The sequence below is a fragment of the Trichosurus vulpecula genome, chromosome 1, assembly GCF_011100635.1.
Source record: "Trichosurus vulpecula isolate mTriVul1 chromosome 1, mTriVul1.pri, whole genome shotgun sequence".
In the NCBI taxonomy this organism is placed as follows: Eukaryota; Metazoa; Chordata; class Mammalia; order Diprotodontia; family Phalangeridae; genus Trichosurus; species Trichosurus vulpecula.
The window spans coordinates 20,416,456-20,440,259 of NC_050573.1; the positions used below are offsets into that span (position 1 = coordinate 20,416,456).

The following is a 23,804-nucleotide window of genomic DNA, read 5'->3' on the forward strand; positions in this document are numbered from 1 at the left end:
TTCTTGTCAAAGACACTGGAGTGGTTTGCCATTTCCTTCTCTGGCTCATTTTACAGATGAAGAAACTGAGGCAAACAGGGTTCAGTGACCTGCCCTGGGTCACACAGCTAGTAAGCACCCGAGGCCAGATTTGAACTCAGGTCCTTCTGACTCCAGGCTCAATGCTCTATCCACTGAACCACCCAGCTGCCCTCTTAGCTTGGGATTTAGGATGAGGATTGGCTGCTGCAGAAAACCCCTTTATCTTCCTTGGCGGCTGCTTAACAATAACATATACCAATTCATTAAATACAACTGGCTTCAAAGCTTTATTTTCTATGTTCATAGTTCAAATGCAACATTTTTTATACATGCAAAGACCCACAGGATGAGGCCCTCATTTCTTTAGCTCATCTCTTTATTGCAGTCCTGGATCACATTTTCAAAACAGCTTTCTTTTCTATGAATAGGAAATTCTTCTGTGGTAAAATATAAAAGGACTTCTTTACATCCAATACTTTGTAGGGCAAAGGAACTCCTGGAAAAAAAACTGCTAGCATCCCGAAGTAAAGATAGACTCTTTTCATTTGACATTAAAAATATAGGCCTTTGTGTACTGATGTGTTCTCTATAACCTGACTGGGGGTCCTTTCTAGAATATCTAAAGTGCCCGTGAGTTGGATTCGATTGGTTCAGAGTTCACAGAGCTAGCCTGCTTGCCCATAAGGCAACTATAAAAAGCAAGGGTGCTGGGACAATGGAATTGTTTTTCGAGCAGAACTCAATTTCCATCTGCTGTCACTGCCTAAATCTCTGAGGAATGATCACGGCAGAAATATTAGAAAATATAATATATATATATATATATATATTTTTAAAAACCTGACAAAGCATTCTGGGGAGTCATATTCATACAAGGATGGGTTACTGAGGAGAGTGGCATTACTTAGCAAAGAAATGTGATACAAAATATTTTCTCTAACACAATATATTAATTTTGGGTGCTCCATATTTACAGGGACTATAAGGCTATCTGGAATGAGATTATCAAAAAAGAACAGATGCTCTGTACAGTCACTCTAATATGCTGGGACACAGCTGGCAGGGAGAGCACAGGCTGCTGAAATCAGGGACCGCTGCTCTCTTCCTCCTTCCTCCTCACCCCCATCTCCCCCATAGGAAACTGGGTTAATTCCCATTTCCAAGAATTTGGAGTGTGCATTCCAGAAATGATCTCCCAAGTGCTTTGGGGAAGGGGAAAGAGAGGGGAGATGGGAGGAGCATCTCTTTGGAGCCCTGGCCTTTTTCTCCTTTTAAGAACTAACATTCTAGAAATCTCCTCTACTCCATTTCCTGAGTTTAGCACTGGAATATCCCCACCAGCCTTCATCTCCTGCTCCACAGGTCAACACCAGAGCTGTGCTCAGAAATCAACGTCTTGGGTCCAAACATGGACTTGTTCACAGTCTCTTCTTCTTGGATGGAATGACTCCTCCCTTAGTAATGGGCATACCCCAACAACCATTTGGCAGGTACTGGGTTTGCCTGCCCAGAGCACTGGTCCCGTTCAGACTTGGGCATCACCTTTCTTGGCACAGGACCACCCACCTCATTCATTGGGAGCCATTAACTGCCAGCCAGTTAAGGATAGATGCCCACCGCCTAGGGAAGATTGGGGGTTGGGCCCCTCCCCACCTTCATGCTGAGAACACCAGAAAGCTACACTTGGATCCCTCCTGGACCTCTCATTTCTAGCCATTCTCCAATGCTGTTCTCCTGACATTATGGTCCAGCCACACATACCATGGGGATTTTTAGCTGTGGAGTATAAAGAAAAAGGCACATTGAGATACTTTGGGGTGACTTCTCTTCTTTACCCCAACCTCCCCTCCCATTTAAGCTTGGTCAATTTTTAAAGGGATGATCCCCAAATAGTTAAGAGATAGATTTGGTATCTTGCTGCTGTTCCTCCAAATCACACATTGGAAAAAACCAAACAAAATTTTAAAGAGCCAGTGACCCAACCAATGGGCTTGCCTGCTCTTGGGCTGAGCCACTGGAAGCATTTGGGGTGGAGAGGGTCATTCTATTCATGTCTTTACTTTCACTAGGGACTCATTTCCCAAAATCCAAGAGGCAGAAGAGACGTGGCCTGAGGAGTCCTTGATGAAAACATTTAGGTCAGAATTTAGTCATGTTTTCCCTCCTCTCCCTGGGCCCCAATCGAGGAGTTTCTGGGGTTATCTATTGCACACTTAAGGATCTGCATATTTGTAATTATGCACCAGAGAGCCTCTGCTAAAAGATTAAAAACATCAATCGATAAGGCAGCCAGTAGCTGGTTTGGAGAGCTGGGGTTTCTTCCAGACAATTTCTTTCTAGGGCTTCTTGGAATCGCTTGCTCAACTGATTATGTTTAGGGACCTCAGAGTCCAATAGCTTGGCCTCTACACTCTCTCACTCACACACTCTCTCTCTCTCTCTAACGACATAGCAGAAAGATGACATTCATGGAGACCACATGAAGGATGAGTGGGATTGCTACAAAAAACCAGGTATCATGGTCTTTGGGGCTTGGAAATCATCCCAAGTTGATGGCTGTTTCACCAGGCAATTAACAACCTGGGCTCTTGGGCTCAAAATAAACTAAATTTCATGCCTGCAACATGAGGTTTCTGTTTTGGCAGAATTTCTCGGGAAACCATAGAGTCCCAATTGGGACCCATATTATTGCAGGGTTCGAGATTCCCATTGGGGTTTCCCAGGCCAGAGTCCCAAAGTTTAGATGGCAGACAACTGTAAAGGACAAAGATCTCTTGTCCATTGGGACCAACAGCTCCCACTAGTTGGCTGTTGCCAAAAGATGGAAGAAAGACTGGAACAGAAAGCTTGCAGGTGAAAGTGATTTCACATTCTCAATATGGCTTCTGGAAGAGTCACTGAATACCATGGAGGTATTAATCAAGAGGAAAACAGCTAAATTGCCTTTAAAATGACTGAAACCTTTTAAAGCATTCAAGCTTCCATTCTACACAAAAGCCAAACTTCCAAACAGGGCCCATGCCTGGAGATAAAACTAGCGGATATGCCTAGGAAGTCATGGAGACAGCTCCCAGTCTAGCCCTGATGCCCAAGGCCCATTTTGACAGAGAGGTAAGCCAAAGTTAGTTATGTCCTAGCTAAATCAGAATTGGACCAGTCGCTGGGCTGTTGAGGGCTTTCTAAGCACCCTCGCTGCTGCATCGGCAAAGGCCAAACATTAAAGCAGAGGGGTGTATCTCATAGCCATGAGCAATGGTCTCTTTTTAGCAGCATTAGGGAAATGGCTGAAAACCAGAAGTTTTCAAAACGAGGGACTTTCGAGGTAAAGTCCCAAAGGACAGTTCTTTTGCCATGAATTTGGATGGTGAATCCCAAGAAGGAATTGGAGCTTTTCTTCCTGGACGTGAAACTCACTCTGCAGGTCTGTGAGGTTTGGAATGAGCGACATTTCTTACTCCCAATTAAAATACTGTCCAGTGGATGTCATCACACTGACCAAACACCGAGAGCCACATCCCAATGTGGGTTCAGTGCAGCCAAGTGCCCCTTGATCTCATCTCAAACTGGAAATGTAAACACAGCAGCTAATGGAGAGAATTCTCTGAGGAGCTAATGTGGGAGCCATTTAATGAGACTGTTGACTGGAAAAGCCCTCCAGGGCTGACTATTTCTACATTGCTGCATGAGGAAAGATACAAATTAGGACTTAAAATGAACACATAGCTGGAGGGGGGATGTGTGTGTGGGGGGGGGAAGGACTCCTTACTAAACAGACACCTTTCTCTGAATGCACTTACTTCTGAAACATGGGAGTTACCTGTACACAGCTATTATAGGATCCTCAGAGCTGTGCTCTCCATGGAGAGGTCATCTCCAACATGAGGTCCCTTGGGGGACAGCCCCCATTAAATATACACTAACTGGCAACGGAGCAGTTGGTTGTTGGGCAAACACCAAAGTAAGTGTGAAAAGAACACTGGCCTCCATAAAGCAAATGCATAATGTAGGGTTCAGACACAACCGAATGTGGAAGAAAAGTCAACAGTATCTCTTAACGGGGTCCAGCAGACGGGTTAAATAGAATGATCTCATCCCACATCCTTGTCCTTGCCTGGAAATCTAGAGCATCAATATTCTTCAACTGGAAAGGAGGGAGAGGAAGGCGGGGGAAGGTTTCACCAGGAATCCATTGCTGGGAGTTCAATGACCATGAACTCAAGGGGATGGGAGAAATACAGACTTCCTGGCACCTTTTGTCTTCCTCCCATCACACAAGGCAGAGATGTGTATGTTCAAGTTATCCATACGGAGGTTGAGAGTCCACTCTCATTCCTGGGGTGGGGCCAAAGAATGTATTGTACTCCATTACATCTCAGAAGACTTCGGCCCCACGATGCTCTGTGGCTGTGCAAGCTGCTGGCATTTGCCTCTTCATGGTTTCTTTTAAATGGGGTTGGCACAAAGTTTGTGGCTGCTTATGGCCCACTAAATGGCTGTGTGTACAGGCAGTCCCCGTGGGTTAGCTGGGATATTGGGTGTCAGGTAGGAGGGGATGCCAGGGTCCGGGGGGCTATTAGGGAAAGCTTACATACCCAAAAGGCAGATGTTTGGGGGGAACCCAGTATCCCTAGAGATTGTAGAGGAGAGCAGTTCATGGACATTTTTGCTTTGGAAAAGGAGTGGACAAAGTGAAACCGCAACCTCTTAGACCAGTCTCTCCATCCCTCCCTCAGCTCTAGTCCTCGGACAGGGTGAGAATCTCAGGGAGTCCGTTCTTCTCTATATTTGGGTTTATTTTTTGAAAAGAGCACTTTTTTAGGGTAGAACAACAAAAAACTGGGCAGGATAGATAAGAAATGAAAAATGCAACTGCATATGGAACCTGGAGATGCTGACAATGGAAATGGCTCCAGAAAGAGAGAATACCAGCCAGCCAAGGTTCATCCCACTTGCTAACCTGGGGCCCATATGGCTGTGGTTCTGGGCAGCAGAACAGCCTAGAGAAGCCTAGAGACCCCAGGGAGATCGGTTAACCCACCAAAATCAGATCAGAAGGGAAGGAAGAAAAAGACACTGGTATTTACAAAGACAATGACCAAAATAACTGGGTGGGAGTAACCTGAGATGTTTGAAGACATGAGACCAACTCCATACATCACACATGCCTCCATCTACACGTCAGATAGGTATGAGAATCAACGGAATTATTGCTTGGTCCCCCTCCCCCTCCCTCTAAAGACCAGAAAATAGCATTCCAATGAAGCGGTTGGTCCAGCACCGCTGACGTGGACACATCCCGTGGCCAGGCTAGACCTCCATTCATCGGTGCATTTTACAATCAGGCCTACAAATCGCTGAGGGTAAGAAACCAGTGGAAGTATTGATCAAAAACCACTATATTACAGAATCAGCAGTGTACCCTGTGGGCCGCGGGCATGGCAGGAAGCCCATTGGGCTTTCATGCCCTGTGGAAACGATTTTTTTTTCCAGCAGGGATTACGGCACGGTGAGGAGAGAATGGGCACGATTACAATTCAGATAGGTCCAGAGACCAGTGAGACAGTGCCAGTCTGCTCACACCCCATCCCGGGCAGATGTGCAAGGGAGGCATTTGTCTCTGAGGCTGCTGGGGATATCTGAAGTGAGTGGACATGAGGGTTTTTGCTTAGAAAAAAAAAGACCAACCAAAAAACAAAAGAACAGAGAAAACGTGCTCCCCACCCCTGAAGGGCAATCAGGGGAGACTCTCAGGAGGACCAGCTCTGGCTTCAAGCTCCTCCCCGGTGATTCTCCTTCCCTTTAGGAACCAAGAGCTTCTTCCCTTCTGGGGTTGGGAACATTAAGCAGCTTTCGTGGCCCGTCAGGCACCTAACCGTGGCGGCAGGAAACAAAGAGCCCCAGGACTTCTGTCTTCGGGTTTGGACAATTAAGGCTTCTGTTAATGAGACTTCAGCATCCTCGTTTACCTAGAAGGGAAGGGACACAGTGAGCCAGGGGAACCTTAAAAACATGGCGTGCGCATGTGTGTGTACACGTACACGTGTGTGTGTGTGTACGTGTGTGTGTACGTACACGTGTGTGTGTGCGCGTGTGCGCGCGCGCGTGTGTGTGTGTGTGTCTACACAGCTGGGGCTAGCTGATGAATAACTACCAACATTTCAATAGTCTAAGCCAGCCAAATTAACGGAATCACATATATTACGGAAGTAATGGCATAAAAGATTATACGTATATAAAGGGCTTTGCCAATTACATATTATATTTTATATGTAATAATCTTATACTATATATTATTTATACAACATAGGATAATATATTCTATGGTAATAATATATCATAACACGATACAATGCTATATTATTTTATGATAATATATTTATATGATAATACTATAGACAACATAGACACGCTATATACTACACGCATGTATATATACTATATATAATACTATAGACAGTATTATAGATAGTAATACATACTATATGCTATAGTATATATTAAGTGACAGTATAGTACTAATTATATTTTTATATAAGGTAACATATTTACATTTTATATATAATACATTTATATAATATTATAGACAATACAGACTATACGTATACATGCTATATATACTACATATACATACATATACTAAGGTGTGTGTATATATTATATATGTGTATATATACTATAGATACTATGTACCGTAGCATATATTTAATGCCATAGACTATATAACAATATATTTTTATATATCATATATTTATTAATATAATTTAATTTATTTACATTTATATATGAAAATATATTAAAAACTACATACAACATACTATATAGGAAATTACTTATATATGATATATTGTAATATATTATATACTTTATTATATAGCATAGTAATATACAATCTATAGTATGTAATACATACTATCATATAACATAGTCTGGTATATAGTATACATAATATACGGCATATATAAGTGAGAATATAGATATTTCTCAGCGTTCCCTCTTCCAGGATAACCACTAATCCCACTTCTAGAATATCTAACATTTGCCAAAGCACTTTCCTCTAAACAACTCCATAAGGTGGGCAATACAAGTATTATTATCTCTATTTTACAAATAAGGAAACTGAGTCCCGGAGAAGAAACCAAGTGACTTGCCCACAGTCACTCGGCTAATAAATGCTGGAGCTGGGACTCCGAGCCAGCGCTCCCTAAAGGCCCAATCCAGCTCTCTTTTCTGCTGGAATCCATCTCGAAGCCTTCAGCCTTTTCTTCCCTGAGGCGTTTCTCCCAACCTTTCCTCAGACAAGTCTCTGAAGAATGGCTTTGCCATTCGAAGCCTCGGCCCCTGCACAGCATTTCCCTGCCCCCGGTGCCGCCATGTACCTTTTCAAGCTTGATTCTCGTACTGGCTCTGCCGCTTCTTGGATTTCAAATCTTTCAGCCACTGTGGAGACGCTTCTTCTGACCTAGGACCAGAGAGCCGTGGAGAGCCGTTGTTTCAGAGGCCCACCTCCCCATTTCACAGATAGGGGAACCAAGGCCTTGAGACGGACTTTCCCAAGGTAAACACCATCAAATATGTTTCACATTCATTTTGTTGGAAAACATATTGAGAATATTTTTAGTTAGAGCTTAGGAGGCTGGATAAGGGCCCGGACCCCACTGAGAAAGTCAATAGAATCAGAAAAACTACTTGGTTAGGGAAGGGAAGACCAGCCCAACGTAAGAGAGGTTACAGTATTAGTGGATTTGGAATTTAGGTCTAATTAGTCTAACCCTTTCTTTTAAACAAGCAAACCCAACAACAGCTAACAGCCAGCATTCATGTCCCACTTGAGGCTTGTAAAATTCTTTACAACTGTCACCATATTTGATCCAAACTACAGATAGGGAAACAGAGGCAGAGAGAGGTTAAGTGACTTGTCCAGGGTCACCACAGCTAGTAAATGTATGAGGCTGGATTTGAACTCAGGTTGTTCAGACTCCAAGCCTGGTACTCTATCCACTACTCCATCAAAAAATGTTTCCTACTATGTGCCTGACACTGTGCTGGATACTTGGGATAATGACAAAAATGGAACTTTCTGCCCTCAAGGAACTTACAGGAGAGCTCTGATGGGCATGTAGATAAGGAAATACAGAGTTACACCAAGTAATTTCAAGAGGGAGAGAGAAGTAATGTCAGGGAGGATCAGGAAGGGCCAAAGAGAGCTGTGTTTTGTTGTTTTTTGTTGGTTTGGCGAGGCAAAAGTGAAGAGGACCTGAGTTCAAATCTGGCCTCAGACACCTGATGCTGCTGAGCTGTGTGACCCTGGGCAAGTCACTTCATTTGCCTCAGTTTCCTCACCTGTAAAAGGAGATAATAGCCCCTACTTCATGGGATTGTTGTAACAATTGCGAAGTGTTTAGTACAGTGCCTGACGCACAGTAAGAGCTATATAAATGTCAGCCATTATCATTTTCACCATCATCAGAGAGATGCACAAGAGGGAGACTAGTCAGCAATCGATGGCAATAACTCAGGTCAGGGCTGTCCAGCCTTAGGTTTTTATTGAAACAACAGACAATATATTTTCATTTGCCATTTTAGTGAGAGCTCTGCAGTAGCCTGGCTTGGTTTACTAAAGCATTTAGGTAAATTTCTATGCTTGTGGGCGGGCTGCATTTTAGACAGTCCTGATCCAGGTGAAAAGGTAGGTGGAGAGAAGAGGGCACGTGATGGATGTCAGATGCCAGGACAAAGCTCCTGGCTGGGTCTCTGGATTGTTTTTTTCGGGATTAAGCTGGGGAGGTTGGGGGAGTAGGGGGACGAGGGGATATTTCTCACCATCCCTCTTCCCCACAGTAGGCAGACCCAGCTCATAGGCCTTTGGACATGGGCAGGACCATGTTGTTATCAGATGGCCAGCTCCCCACCAATGTTGTGTGGGGATCCTCCAGTATCAGGAAGAAAATGGGGGCCCGGCTCAGACTCTCACTAGCTGTGCAACCATAAGCTTCCCTGCTCTGAAACTCAGTGTCTGCATCTATGACATTTTCTATTTGTATGTATAATTATGTTTGGCCTACCTGCCTCCTAGGGCCGCTTCCAATGAACACACTGTAATATCCAAGCTGACTAAGCGATCCCCAAATTGCCCTTTGCTAAGTTCAATGACTAACCACAATCCCAGAAGATTAAACATGAAGGATGCTTCCCACCACCTAGAACCATCCTAGATGGAGGCAGGGTGCCGAATGAGACATAGATTTTAGGGGCATGGTCAATATGGGAATTAGTTTGCTTGACTATATAGATTTGTTAGAAAGTTCTGGGGTTTTTTTTTTGTTGGTTTCTTTTTTCACCTTTTAGGCAGACAGAAGTGAGAGGAAGAGAAAATTGAATTTTTTCACTGAAAAATGTAAAACTTCAATGAAATCAACCTCCCAAGCCACAGAAAACCTATCTGCCAAAATGGTACCTGTATGTCAGATGGACAGACTGGCCTAGATGTGAGGCCCATGAGGGCCGCTTGGGCTCCCCAGCCAGGATCCTGTGATTCGGTTAGGAAGGATGCTCACTCACCTCTCCTCCTTCTCCACACTGGAGGGCAACACACGACTGCCCAGGCCTCCAGGCTGGAAGGGGGATTTGGGAGACTTGGACAGCTGGCCTTCACCGGGGCTGTCTGACTCATTCCGCTTCCGAAGCTGAGCCTGGAGGAAGAAAACAAAGACACGAGTGATCTCTCTTTAACTAGGCCCAGACATTTAGAATTTCGATAGAGACACCAGCTTTAGTTGGGGAGAATTTTCTGAGCTTGGCAAACAGGGAATGAGACATATGGCAGGTGCCAATCTTAACTAGTTGTATGACCCTGGGTAAGCCACTGAAATTTCATATACCTCAGGTCCCTCATATTTGTAAAGTGTTTTGCGAGTCTTTAAGCACTATATAAATGCTAGCTATAATTCCTCCTCCTAATGATAATAATAATAAAAATAAACCTTCAAGCACTATGTAAATGCTAGCTACTACTACTACTGATAATGATAATAAACCTTCAAGTATTATGTAAATGCCAGCTACTATTACTGATAACAGTAAACAACCTTCGAGCACTGTATCATTAATAGTGATTAGAATACACAAAAGGCCTGGGACTTCCTCAGCATGAGGTACTCCTGGTGTGGGAACTTCTCCCCCCCAGCACAGATCACCAGCTATCTCTGATTCAGTAGTCAAAGTCTAGAGAGTTCCCTGAGTCCCACAGAGGACACAGGGTCACAAGATCCCTGGGAGAGACATTAGAGGTCTTTTGCATACTAGATCAAAATGTAATTGGGTTATATTTAACAAAATAAATAAAAATATAATGTAACATAATGTTAATGTGTGGTTTTCTAAGTCAATATGTGGTCCTCAGTCCTTTTTGAGTTTGACACCACTGAGTCCAACCCCTGCATTTCACAGATGGCTAGTGTTCACCCAGTTAAGTGTCTAGTGTCTGACATTAACTCAAGTCTTCCTGACTCTAAGCCCAGAACTCTCTCCACTAGACCATGGTGCCTCTTTTGATGGCAATGATGAAGACAGGAATGCCATCTGGATAGGACAATTCCCTTCCTCTCTTTCCAGAGCTGACCAAGGCCTTGGAGACACTGACTGGGGCTAGCGGCCAGCTGAGAGCGATAGATCTAACCCGCTTGTGAGAAAGCCAGGCGGCCCCACCTTGAGCACAGAAGGATCCACCCCTGGGAAGATGGGGAGCCGCTGGGGTTGGTTAACCGGAGTCCTCTCTGCCCTGGACGGCTTCTCCTCTTCATCCGACTCCTCCCTCTTGACCGACTTCTCTTCTGTCGGCAAAGACAGAGCAAAGAAGTCACTGCAAGTCACAGAATCGAGCAGCAGAATCTCTACGGAGGGTGAAGCTCTGTTAGACTCCGAGGAGGAGGCAGTAACTGAGCAGATACAATCCCTGACAGAGCGGAAAGGAGTCCGAAGCTTCCTTCCACCAGCTGGGTGACCCTGGACGAGACACTGCCCTCTCTGAAACTCAGCTTCTTCATCCACCCAAGAGAGAGAATCCCTGCCCTGCCTTACCCTGAGGTGTTCAAATAGTGATGGCCGCGATGACGATGATTTTAATAAAACTAACGTTTACGTGGCACTCACCACGTGTACCAGGCTCTGCGCTAAGGACTTATTCACAACGACCTTACAAAGGTGCCATGATCATCCCTGTTTTGCTGTTGTTTGAGCTGTTTCAGTCCTGTCCAACTCTCCGTGACCCCATGTGGGGTTTTCTTGGCAGAGATACTGGAGCGGTTTGACGTTTCCTTCACCAGCTCATTTACACATGAGGAAACTGAGGCAGACAGGGTGAAGTAACTGGCCCAGGGTCACAGAGCCAGTAAGTATCTGCAGTTGGATTTAAATGCAGGTCTTCTGGACTCCAGGCTCAATGCTCTATCTATTGCACCCCCTAGTTACTCCTACAACCCCATTTCACAGATGAGGAAACAGACAGACAACTGTGATTAAGTGGCCTGCACGGAGTCCTACAGCTAGGAAGAATCTAAAGCCACATTCAAACTCAGGTCTTCCCAACTCCAGGACCGCCACCAGCTGCCCCGTGAGAACAGAAATGAACATTCTTTAGAAAGGACAAGATGTGAGACATAGTCATAGGATGGATTCAGGGCAAAGAGGAAAGCGCCCCGGAGTCAAAGGCACTGGGTTCAAATCCCCTCTCAGCCGCTGGCTACCTGAGTAGCCACGGGCAAATCTCTTCCTCTGTCTGGGACTCAGTTTCCTCCTCTGTAAAATGGGGGGGGGCAGTCCCTTCCACCTCTAATCTATTATCCTGCTCACTCAGAGATCTGCAGATGGAAGGGTCCTCTAGTCTCATGTAGTCCAGACCCAATTTTACAGATGAGGAAACTGAGGCCTACGGGATCGAATGGTGTCACACAGGTGACTTTCTGCACAAAGCCCTTCCTAGTCCCCCTCAATGCTAGTACCTTCCCTCCAAGGTTACTCCAATCTATCCTGCCCATAGCTACTCTGTGCAGGGCCATGGAGTGTTGTCTCCTCCCTCATGAGAATGTAAGTTCCTTGAGGCCAGGGTCTGCATTCCTGGAATTAGGTCCGGTACACAGTAAGTATTTAATAAATGCTCGGTGACTGCTGATTGACTGGCCTAGGAAGTAATGGCAGAGATGGCATTTGAACCCAGGACCTCCGACTCCTAAGCCAGGGCCCCTATCACCTATACCATGACGCCTTCTGCCCCCATTATTGTGTATTATATTTGTCTAAGCTGGTGTCTTATCATTCTCTCTCAGCACAGGTCTCTGTATACAGTAGATGCATAATACATTCCAGCTGAATTTGAATTCAAATCATTCCCAAAGGTGCTTCTGAGGTTTGCCTCCCAGTGTTTCATTCCAGGTTAATACCCTCCAGCATCACCCACCAGACTTCCAGTCAGGGAGTTTGTTCTAGGGGTTGGCCCAAGTCCCCTCCCACCACCTCATAAAGGGTGGCCAGAAATCAAAGGGTGGGTACCTGTGGAATCCTTAAACATCCAAGCGCTGTCAGTCTCCTCCACCAATGAGAACGGGTTCTCAGCCTCGCTGACCCGGCTTCTCCTGAGGGAGTGGGAGATGGGGGCCCGGCGCCGATTCCTCTTACTGAGCTGGGCACGGGCCTTCAGGGCGCTGGAGTCCAAGATCGAGGTTTGCTTTGGGGAGAAACATGGACAGGGAAAACCGGGGAGCCCTGAGTTAGTCCATGCAGAGGGGTGAGCGGAGGGCAAGGCGTGTGAATGAAGTCCGGCCCAGCTAACAGCAGCCTTCCAAGCCAAGCACGCTTCAGAATCTCCAAGGCCTTCAGAGAGAATCCCCATAACACCAGAGGGTGGCCTTCTCCCCCTTGGACAGAGGATGGAGCAGCAGACAGAAAATCATGAATTCTAAACCTCACAACATCCCTGGGAAACAGGAGCTCTTACAGAGCCTTATTCTACTCATAAGGAAACTTGGCAGAGAAAGGGTAAGTTATTTCCTTAAGGTCACACAACTCATCAGTGTCTAAGGCAGAATTCAAACTCAGGTTAGCCTGATGCTAAGTCCAGGGCTCTATGAATTACCTATTCTAGTGCTCTGGTATTCGCAGCTGCAAAATAAGGGGTCTCAGTCAGATGATCTGTGTAGTTTGTTCCAGCTCTAACTATGTATGTTCTAGGCTCTAAAATTCTGAGATCTTAGGTATCCTCCCAGCCCTGACATTCCCTGATATAAGGCCCCTCCCAGCTCTGACATTCCCTGTTCTGAGGTCCCTCCCAGCACTGACATTCCCTGTTCTGAGGCCCCTCCCAGCTCTGACACCCTGAGGCTCCTCCCAGCTCTGACATTCCCTGATATAAGGCCCCTCCCAGCTCTGACATTCCCTGTTCTGAGGTCCCTCCCAGCACTGACATCCTCTGTTCTAAGGCCCCTCCCAGCCCTGACATTGCCTGTTCTAAGGCCCCTCCTAGTTCTGACATTCCCTGTTCTGAGGCCCCTCCCAGCTCTGACATTCCCTGTTCTCAGGCCCCTCCCAGCTCTGACATTCCCTGTTCTGAGGCCCCTCTCAGTTCTGACACTCTGTTCTAAGGTCTCCCCCACCCATGTTATAAGTGCTTATAATGTGCTTGGCATGGTGCTAACTTCCCTCCCATAACCTCTTTCAATGGTCATCCCAACCCTCCCTTCCTTTGGGGCCAGAGGGCACTTGGTCACGGGTCTTTGCTGACCTTCCAGGAGGACATGGCACTTACATTGATAAAGGAGAAGTCATCCACCTTCCCCTCAGGGCCGGCGTCTGAAGCAGGGGCTCCTTCCGTCCCATCGGTTGAATCCAAGTCTGTGCTGGAGCGGTCCAAGCTCGTGCTCCTCTGGTCCCTGGAGGAGTCACCGGCGTCCGCAGGGGACGCAGGCTCCGTCTGAGATGACAGGGAAGAAAGCCGGCTGCTGGGAGGCTGTTTTCGGGCTGAGGTGACGTTGTCGGGAGAGGGAGACTCGGGAGCAAAGCTGCAGGAAGACAGAGGTGTTGACTGGGGACAAATATTACGGTTTGGGGGTATTTTTTTTGTTTTTGCTTTTTCCAAGGCACTTAATATCTTTCCTTCTAGTTGATCTGAAAATCTCTGCCCTGGTTCCCTTAAAGAGTCCTAAGTATTAAATGGCCATTTTGACAGATGGTCCTTGAGTGTCTGCTCTTGTGACAGCCACACGTCCAGCCCGGAGAGCCCTTAAAAAAGCACGTTGTTTCTTGAGCATCTACCGGGCAAAGCATCATGGGAAACATAACAGTGCCTAAGACACAGCCCCTGCCCTTAGACAGTTTACAATTTCAGGTGAAGAATCAGGCCACTTCTCTCTGAGAATCAATCATTTTCTCATCTATAAAGTCAGAATAATAAAGGCACCTTCCATCCTACAATCCTAAGTATCAGGATTTGAACCTATGTCCTCTGATTCTACACTTAAGACTCCTTAGAACAAGGAACGTCAGAGCTGGGAGAGGCCTCAGAACAGGGAATGTCAGAATTGGGGGAGGGGTCCTTAGAACAGGGTGATGTCAGAGCTAGGAGGGGCCATAAAACAGAGATTGTTTCAGCAGGGAAGGGCCCAGAATGCCTTGGGACAGAAAGCACTGAATCACACAGCTGGCAGGGCCCTTGGAGACCATCTCTAAAGGACCGCAGGCCCCGAGATACTGTGACAAGAAGAGCGGCCTCTCCTTCCTTCCTGCCTGCCAGGTGTTCCCAGGAAGGGGAAGCCAGCTCTAGCCGGGGCCTCCCCTGAGAGAGGTGTCTGCCTTTATGAAGAAGGCATACCCACACCCGACAGCCCCATACAAAGGAGAAAGGCCTTATCAGATCAGCCGGAAGCCCAGGGAGTGGTGGCTTTATCTGACACTCCCTGACAGCTGGTGATTAGGTCTGTGGCTCATCCCATTTTCACACAGATTGGATCTGGGGAGGAGCGCTAGGGCTCTGAGGATCACCTGTCTGTCCCGTGCTGGTTTCTTCCTTATAAGCCCAGCATGGGGCTCACTGCCACAGGAGAACTGACCATAGGCAGCTTTCCTGGCTGCCCAGGACTTCAAGCACTGGATGCCTCCCTCAGGGCCTGGGCTTGAGTGCCAGCCCTGATTCCTACTGGCTAGAAACTTCACAATGCTTGGCACAAAGAGAGGGTACCACTGAGGTCAGGCATGGGCTCAGATCTGACTTTCGGTGTCAGAATTCACATTCCCTCCACAACCTATCCTCCTCGGAGTTGCCCCAGGAATCTTCCTAGCTCACCATCAGAGTTATTAATAATAACAATAATCTAGAGTTTATATAGCATCTACTGTGTGCCAGGCAGCATGCTAAGCACTGAGGACTAAAAAAAGAAGCAAGACAGTCCTTGGCTTACAATCTAATGGGAGAGACAACATACAAACAAATATACACAAAACAAGCTCCATACAGGATAAATAGGAAATGATTAACAAAGGGAAGACGCAAGAATTAAGAGGGGTTGGGGAAGGCTTCCTGCTGAAGGTGGGAGCTTAGCAGGGAATTAAAGAAAGCCAGGGAGGTTGGTAGTCAGAGCAGAAGAAGCAGAGCCTTCCAGGCTTGGGGTACAGTCAGAAAAAATGCCTGGAGATGACAGATAGCGGATCTTGTTCATGGCCAAGTCAGGAGGCCAGTGTCACTGGATCCAAGAATATGTGTGGGGGAGTGGGGTGTAAGAAGACTGGAATGGTAGGAGAGGTCTCAGTTATGAAGGGCTCTGAATGCCAGATGATTTTGTATTTCATCGTGGAGGAGATAAGGAGCCACTGGAGTTTATTGAGTAGGGGAGTGATATGATGAGACCCGAGCTTTAGGAAGATCACTTTAGTGGCTGAATGGAGGATGGACTGGAGAGGGGAGAGACTCTAGGCATGCAGAGACACCCCCCAGCACTTATTATAGTAATCTAGGCAGGAGGTGATGAGGGCTTACACCAGGGGGGCGGCAGTGTCATAGGAGAGAAGGGGACGTATTTGACAGGTGCTGCACAGGTGAAATCTAGGAGAGATGCGGCAGAGGTGAAACTGATGAGAGATGCTGCTGAGGTGAAACTGATGAGAGATGCTGCAGAGGTGAAACTGATGAGAGATGCTGCTGAGGTGAAACTGATGAGAGATGCTGCAGAGGTGAAACTGATGAGAGATAATGCAGAGGTGAAAGTGACAAGAGATGCTGCAGAGATGAGATTGACAGGCCTTGGTAACAGCTTGGATATGGGGTGAGAGAGAGTGAGGAATACTCCAGGCCAATGGCCAGGAGGCCATTCCCCAGGGCAAGGGTCCCAGAATTAAGTCAAATCAACAATGGCCACACAGTACGTGTGTCTTGGGATTTGAACTCAGGTCTTCCTGACTCCAAGTCCAGTCCAGGATGCTGCCTCTCAGGGTTTCCAGCTACGCTGGCTCCCTTCTCTGTCCCTGAAAAGGACCAAAAGTACAGGTGGCATACCCCCCACTCTAGGCACTGGGCACATTCCCACTATTCTATCCTGAAGAAGAAATAGAACGGGTGGGTAGGAGTTATACGGAGGCAGATTCTCACTCAATATTTAAAAACAAACCAAAACTTTCTAATAACCCAGGTCTCCCTAAAGTGAAAGGGGTTGTCTTATGGAGGGCATCTACAATGGGGAAGGACCTCAAGTTTATGGCATGGGAAAGCTGGTTAAAGAAGAAGACCATCTGAAAGACTCTGAAAGTCTCTCATGAAAGATGAATTCTCTTGGTCTCAGAAGACGGCCTTGGGAGCAATGGGAGCAGTGAGGCTTGTAGAGAAACATCTTCTAATAAAGAGAACTGGTCAAAAGGGGATGGGGCCTCTTTGGCAGGGATGCACTCCCCCTCCCTGGAAGTCTTTAAACAGAGTCTGGATGCCCACTTGTTTGGGATGCTATAGATTACTGTTCAAGTCTGGGTTCAATTACATGCCCCCTGGGGCCCGTACCAACCTGGCCACGTTCTGACTTGATCAGGTGTCCCTTCCAATGGCCTGCTGTCCCTCCGCCTGCTCCTTCCCCACCCTCCTCTTCTCTACCCCGGAAACCAAGGCGGGAAGGATCCCACACATCTCCACCTGCCAAGGACCACCCCACCAGGGGTGGAGAGGATGCAGAAGGCTTTGGCAGGGAGCTGCTACAAACACATTTCATTAGCTAACCCAGTGAATCTGGGCTAATGCCCACAAACAAGTAAGTGCCAGGAGCACATTCATTAGATGAATTGGTTCTAACTGGAAGATTTCATCACAGTGTAGGAGATAGAAAGCCGCCCCAGAGCCAGGAAGGCTAGGATTCAAGTCTGGCCTCTGATTTCTACTGGATGATGACCCTGGCAAACTCTCAGTGTCCCAGAGAGGGGGCCAACCTGCCTTGGTGGAGAGAGGTTCTTCACCCGGAGTTTCTCTACATAAGGGATAGGAACTAAACCTGGTACAAGTACTTTATAGGTGAGAAAACTCTCTTCATCAATGCTGGGCTGCACCTCCTCTGAGAAGTTAGTCTTAGAGAACTGCCTTGGGACACTAGGAGGCTGAATTGTCACAGAAATCATGGGCATCAGATGTGGGACAGGGACATGAGCCTTCCTGGCTCTAAGGTCATCACACTATCCACTTCCCAGGGAGTTGCTACTCATTAATTCAATAACATGTATAGGTCACTTATTAACAGTCTTCCTGAGAACTTTGGGGGAAACCCAGGGCAATGAGACAAGCCCCTAAGTAGGATCCCAAGTAAGTGGGCTACATAGGGCACGTGTGAGAGACGCCCAAGGGGGGCCGGACTTATTTAGCTTAGTTCCAGGGGGCAGTCATGGAAGACTGCAACTTAACATATGGGAGAACTTTCTAAAAACAGCAACTGCTCAGGAGTTCTTTCAGAAGGGAGTGAGGCTGAAGGCCCATTTGGTGGGGATGTCCAGAAGGATGCCCATTCAGGCTTGGCTTTGGACTCAGTGGGCTCTGGGGTCTTGGCCAAGGCTAAGATCCTGTGACCCTGTGTCTTTACAATGATGGGTGCTACCTAAGGAAGGAGCAGGGCTGAAGAGAAAGGGAGCTGGGCAGATGGACAGACTGAGTGTGAAGCTGGTTATTGGCAAAGTATTGAAATACAGTAACAGGGTAAGCAACTAGGTGGCACTGTGCACAAAGCGCTGGGCCTGGAGTTAGGAAGACCTGAGTTCAAATCCAGCCTCAACCTCTAACTAGCTATTTATCCCTGGGCAGGGTCACTTAGCCTCTGTTTGCCTCAGTTTCCCCAACCATAAAACGTGGATTGTAACAATACCTGCTTCCCTGGGAATATTGTCTCCAAAGAAGATAAGATGAGTAAAAGTGCTTTGCAAACCTTAAGGTTATTAGTATATGTTAAAGTTATGTTTATTAAAAATATTATTAAAAGTATACATTAAATAACATAGTTGTTAATTATATTATAAAATTACAACTTAATAATAACATTGTTATTATTCATACATCATTAGTAATAATAAAGGAAAGATCAGAATTTCTAGTTAGAAAGTAGTAGCAGCAGTAGTAATGGCTGTGTTTGCCTCAGTTCCTCATTTATAAAATGAGCTAGAGAATGGCAAACCACTCCAGGATCTCTGCCAAGAAAACCCCAAATGGGGTCCCAGAGAGTCAGACACATCTGAAAATGACAACCACAACAAACCTTAGGCAGCTCATATCATCTCTGGGGGCTTCGCATCTCCCCTCTCTGGAAAATGAGGATGATGACAAGGTCACTAAGATTACCTCTGCTTCTCAGAGTATGTCAGTATATGAATCTAAAGGTCCTCTCAGCTCTGACATGCCCCTCCCAGCTCTGACATTCCCTGTTCTAAGGCCCCTCCCAGCTCTGACATTCCCTGTTCTAAGGACCCTCCCAGCTCTCACATTCCCTGTTCCAAGGCCCCTCCCAGCTCTGACATTCCCTGTTCTAAGGCCCCTCCCAGCTCTGACATTCCCTGTTCCAAGGCCCCTCCCAGCTCTGACATTCCCTGTTCCAAGGCCCCTCCCAGCTCTGACATTCCCTGTTCTAGGCCCCTCCCAGCTCTGACAGTCCCTGTTCTAAGGCCCCTCCCAGCTCTGACATTCCCTGTTCCAAGGCCCCTCCCAGCTCTGACATTCCCTGTTCCAAGGCCCCTCCCAGCTCTGACATTCCCTGTTCTAAGGTCTCTGCTAGCCTTGACATTCTATGTTGTAAGGTTCTTCCTAGTTCTAGCATTCTCTATTCCAAAGGCTTTCCCATCATTGACACTGAATGTTCTAAAGGACCTCCCAGCTTTGATATTTTATGATTTTATGTTTGGAGAATCCTTTGGGCTAGGAATACCAGTTGGGCAGTTCACCAATGAGCCTTCCTTGAATAAAATGACTGTTCCCTCAATCTGGGTACAAAATGCAATTCAGGTAAAGCTGACTTCCTATAGAGAAACTAGAAAAATGCTTTAAAAATCCAGAATATTTGATTTCCCTGTAATTTCTGAACTGAACCCATTCAAGGAGGCCAAGGTCAGGCTGAGTGCTACTCTGTGGCCAGGAGGTGGCACCAGACCACAACAGTAACTACCAATACCGCTGTCAACTGGACTTCATGCTCTGCCTCCAGAGGACACCAGGGGGAGCTGTTTCCCAAGGAGACCAACCAGTCTACGCTCAACCACATTCTTAAACCACCTAACCCTGGATGGACCCTTCTCCCTTTAAGCACCCACAGAAACGACTACGGCACTTTCCTACTCCAGAAGCTACAGCAGCTTCCCCTTGCCTCTACGCTCAAATACACATTCCTCTGTTTGGCATTGAAAGCTGGCTTTGGCCTGTCTTTCCAGGCTCAGTCCACACACTCAAACTAGTCAGCTTACTGCTGCTTATACACAACATCCTATCTCCGGTCTCCAAGCCTTTGCTCCGGCCATCCCCTATGCCTGGAATGCATTCCCTCTTCCTCCACCTCATAAAATCCCTAGCTTCCTTTAAGGAGCAGTTCCAGGGCCACTTTCTACAAGAAGTCTATCCTAACCCTACCACGTTTGCCGATGCTCCCCCTGCCAAATCGTTGTGTATACCATTTGTATTTAATTTTCTATGTATATAGTTTCCCATCCCCCAATAGTATGCAAGACTTTCATCTGTGTCTTGGCATCCTCATTACCTGGTATTGTGTCTGGGCCATATCTGGTGCTTAATGATGAGTTGGAGCTAGCCCAGTAGGTAAGGATGACCGAGTCCTGTGGGGCCTTGGGGAGAAGTGCCTTAAACCGTGTAACATTAAGAGGCTGGGTCCCTTCAAGCGCTAAGTCTATGATCAACTCCTAGCAGAGGGCCTGGCACATTTCGTCGTTCAGCTGTTTTTCAGTCGTGTCCAACTCTCCATGACCCTATTTGGGGTTTTCTTAGAAAAGATAGTGGAGTGGTTTAACATTTCCTTCTCCAGCTCATTTAAAGATGAAGAAATTGAGGCAAACAGGCTTAAGTGACTCACTCAAAATCACAACTAGGAAGTATCTGAGGCAGGATTTGAACTCAGGTCATTGTGACTCCAGGCCCGGATGTCTGTATACCACCTAAGCTGGCCACTCCTAACTTTCTCATCTTTTTACACGTCACTCCTTTCCATGTACTTCTGGATTCAGTAACACTGACCTCCTTGCTGCTGCTCCTCAAACAAGATGCTTACCTCCCACTCCTAGTATTTGCACTGGCTAACTCCATGCCTGGAATTCTCTCTCTAATCCTCTCCCCCTCCTGCCTTCTCCTGGCTTCCTTCCAGTCTTAGCTAAAACCCCACCTTCTACAAGACCTCTTTCCCCCAGCCTTCCTTAATCTTGGTGCCTTTCCTCAAAGACCACCCTCATTTCTCCCATCTGTATCTTGTTTGTATGGAGCTGGGGTCATGTGTTCTTTCCCATTAGAATGTAAGCTTCCCAAGAGCAGGAACTTTCTCTGGCCTTTCTTTGTACCCACCCCTTAGCAGAGCCTGGCTCATGGACATCTAATCCAAACCCCCTCATCTCTCATCTTAAGAGAGGAAGAAACAGCCCTCTGAGAGGTCCAGACCTGCCCAAGGAAATACAACTAGTCAGTAACAGACAGGACCTCATGAGTGTTGGCCAAGGGCTCTGGCTGGGGTTCTCTTGTAGCGTTACAGGTTCTATACAAAATTCAATTACGAAATCTCCACAGAGAACAGTCATCCACGATCAACCTTTGTGCCCGAGATCTCTATTGCAGGGTCCATGCCCATGACAATTGGTAGGGGGGCACAAACAAGGGGCAAAAGGAACCCCTGGTTTGGTGAATGAAGTGTGGGCTGGACTGGAAATAAGCCAAGACCTGAAAATCGGATTTCTTCCAAGAAGTCTTGGATCAAAGCCACATGTGTAACCAAGAGACCTCCAACGCTCTCCTCTAGTGCCTCAACAAAATGTCACCTGCCCATGTTAGATGTAGAGTACGTAGCATAGGACCCTCAGTTTTGTTTTCTGCAGACCCACTTTTCACTCTCTGAAAGGGAAGGGGCCATATTGACAGTTACCAACTCATGTGCCCTCCCCATGGGAACTACCAGGGAGGTGGTCAGCTCAGCTACCAATCTGTGATCATCATTCAAGTTAATTTTGACAATAAATGGGTCAACAGGGATCAGCCAACAGGGGCCCCCAGGTATCCTCTCTGCTTATGTGCTCAATATTAATGGGGAACAGCTAGATGGCACAGTGGATAGAGCACCAGGCCTACAGTCAGGAAGACTTACCTCCCTGAGTTCAAATCTGGCCTCAGACATTTCCTGCTATGTGATCTTGGGCAAGCCACTTTACCCTGTTTGCCTCAGTTTCCTCATCTGTAAAATGAGCTGGAGAAGGAAATGGCAAACTACTCCAGTATCTTTGCCAAGAAAACCCCAAAATGGGTCATGGAGAGTTGGACACGATTGAAACAAGCAAACAACAACAAATTAATAGATCTCTTTGCCCTAATTCTCATTAGTCAACTGAGACCGTGCAGAGCACCCAACACATGAAAAACACGATACCAGGCATTCTGGGCACAGATCCAAAATAAGGAAGTTTACATTCTAACAATGGAGACAAGACGTACAAATATAATAGACACAAAAAATATAAGTGAATAATGAGGATGTGGGACCAAAGCATGGTGGAAATAAAATAATCCCTGGAAATGAGGCTCCTCCCAGCTCTGACATCCCCTGTTCCAAGGCCCCTCCCAGCCCTGACATCCCACGTTCTAAGGGTGTTTCTAGCTCTGATAACCTAGCCTGTGTTCTAAGTTCCCTTCTGGCTGCCCTATATTTCGTGATTCCAAACCCACCTCTCACCCTCTGTGCCCGTCTAATAGAGTACTCTTAACATAAGTGGTTGCTGTCCACCCTAAGCCTGGAAGGCAGGAACCGTATCCAGCCCAGGGTGCTGCCACATCTCACTGAGCACTTAGTGAATAAGTAATGATGCCTCCGGGTCTCAGCCGGAGATTTCACAGCTGGGCTGAGAGTTTCCTAAAAGACGAGATTTCTAAGCAGGCCCCAGGAAACCCCAAAGCCCAGACCTGTGGGCCACGAGCTGCCCTGCTTCTCATCACCCTGCTGCATTCAAGAACAGGCCTGGCCCCTGAGGGGGCTGCCTCCCATTCTAGCTAGCTATTTTAGGGAGCCGTTTCCCGTGTGGATAGACCGTGACTGCAGCATTTGCTGGTGGTGTTAAGTGTGATTGGCAATCATGACAGCTCACTGGAGACGAACACTCCTCAGATCTCATTCCAGTCTGTTGTTACTGGAAAAAAAAATAAATCTAGTCTCTAAGGAGCTAGAAGTTGCGGGTACAAAGAACAGTTATTTCCAGGCCGTTGGGTTTAGTGTATAAAGATGAGGAATCTATCTGTTTAGCTGGAGACCCTCCAATCAATGAGGAGCTTACACCTTTAGCACGGTGCCTGGCACACAGTAGGGGCTTAATAATTGCTTACTGATTAATTATTTCACATTGTTATCAATCATTTTTCTGTTGTGTCCAACTCTCCGTGACCCATTTTGGGGTTTTCTTGGCAGAGATCCTGGAGTGGTTTGCCATTTCCTTCTCCAGCTCATTTTACAGATGAGGAAACTGAGGCAAACAGGGTGAAGTGACTTGCCCAGGGTCACACAGTGTCTAGGGCCAGATCTGAACACAGGAATATCCAAGCCCAGCACTCTGTGAAGTATGGTGCCACCCAGCTGCCCCCATTAGTTCACATAAAACTATATTTCTGTACATGTTGTCTTTCCTTCCTGTTAGAATGCAAACCTCCTGAGGGCTGTCTTTGTATACCTAGAATCTTGTACAGAGGAGATTCTTAACAGATGTTTTTGATTCAATAATGTGTGACATTTATATATACTTAGATGTTTACATGCTGTGTCCTACAACACAATGAAAACTCCTTTAGGGGAGTGACTGATTCAGTTTTGTCTGTCTATTTTCAGAACCTGGAACTGTATCGAATACTTAGTAGGTACTTTTTGAAAAATTATTTTTTTTTTTTAGTTTTCAACATTCGATCTTCTAAGATTTTGAGCTCCAAGTTTTTTTTCTCCTCCCTCTCCAAGACAGCAAGCAATCTGATAGAGGCTACACACGTACAATCCTATGCAACTTGTTTTCTTAGTAGGCACTTTAAGGAGTATTTGTTGAATTGAAGACTG

The 23,804-nt window shown here is 46.5% G+C and overlaps 1 protein-coding gene across 4 annotated transcripts in view; it reads right to left on the reverse strand.

The window, feature by feature from the left end:
- Positions 1-284: 284 nt before the first annotated feature.
- The window catches only part of KIAA1671 (KIAA1671 ortholog), a 224,157-nt gene continuing 200,637 nt past the window's right edge, over positions 285-23,804 (reverse strand). For all 4 annotated transcript variants that reach the window (XM_036758501.1, XM_036758509.1, XM_036758523.1 and 1 more), the window contains 6 exons: positions 13,817-14,069; positions 12,565-12,739; positions 10,726-10,850; positions 9,580-9,710; positions 7,398-7,480; positions 285-5,987 (listed from right to left, as the gene is read on the reverse strand). In XM_036758501.1, the coding sequence (XP_036614396.1) occupies positions 7,402-7,480; positions 9,580-9,710; positions 10,726-10,850; positions 12,565-12,739; positions 13,817-14,069 (763 nt within the window). In that variant the 3' untranslated portion in view covers positions 285-5,987; positions 7,398-7,401. The remainder of the gene's footprint in view (positions 5,988-7,397; positions 7,481-9,579; positions 9,711-10,725; positions 10,851-12,564; positions 12,740-13,816; positions 14,070-23,804) is intronic.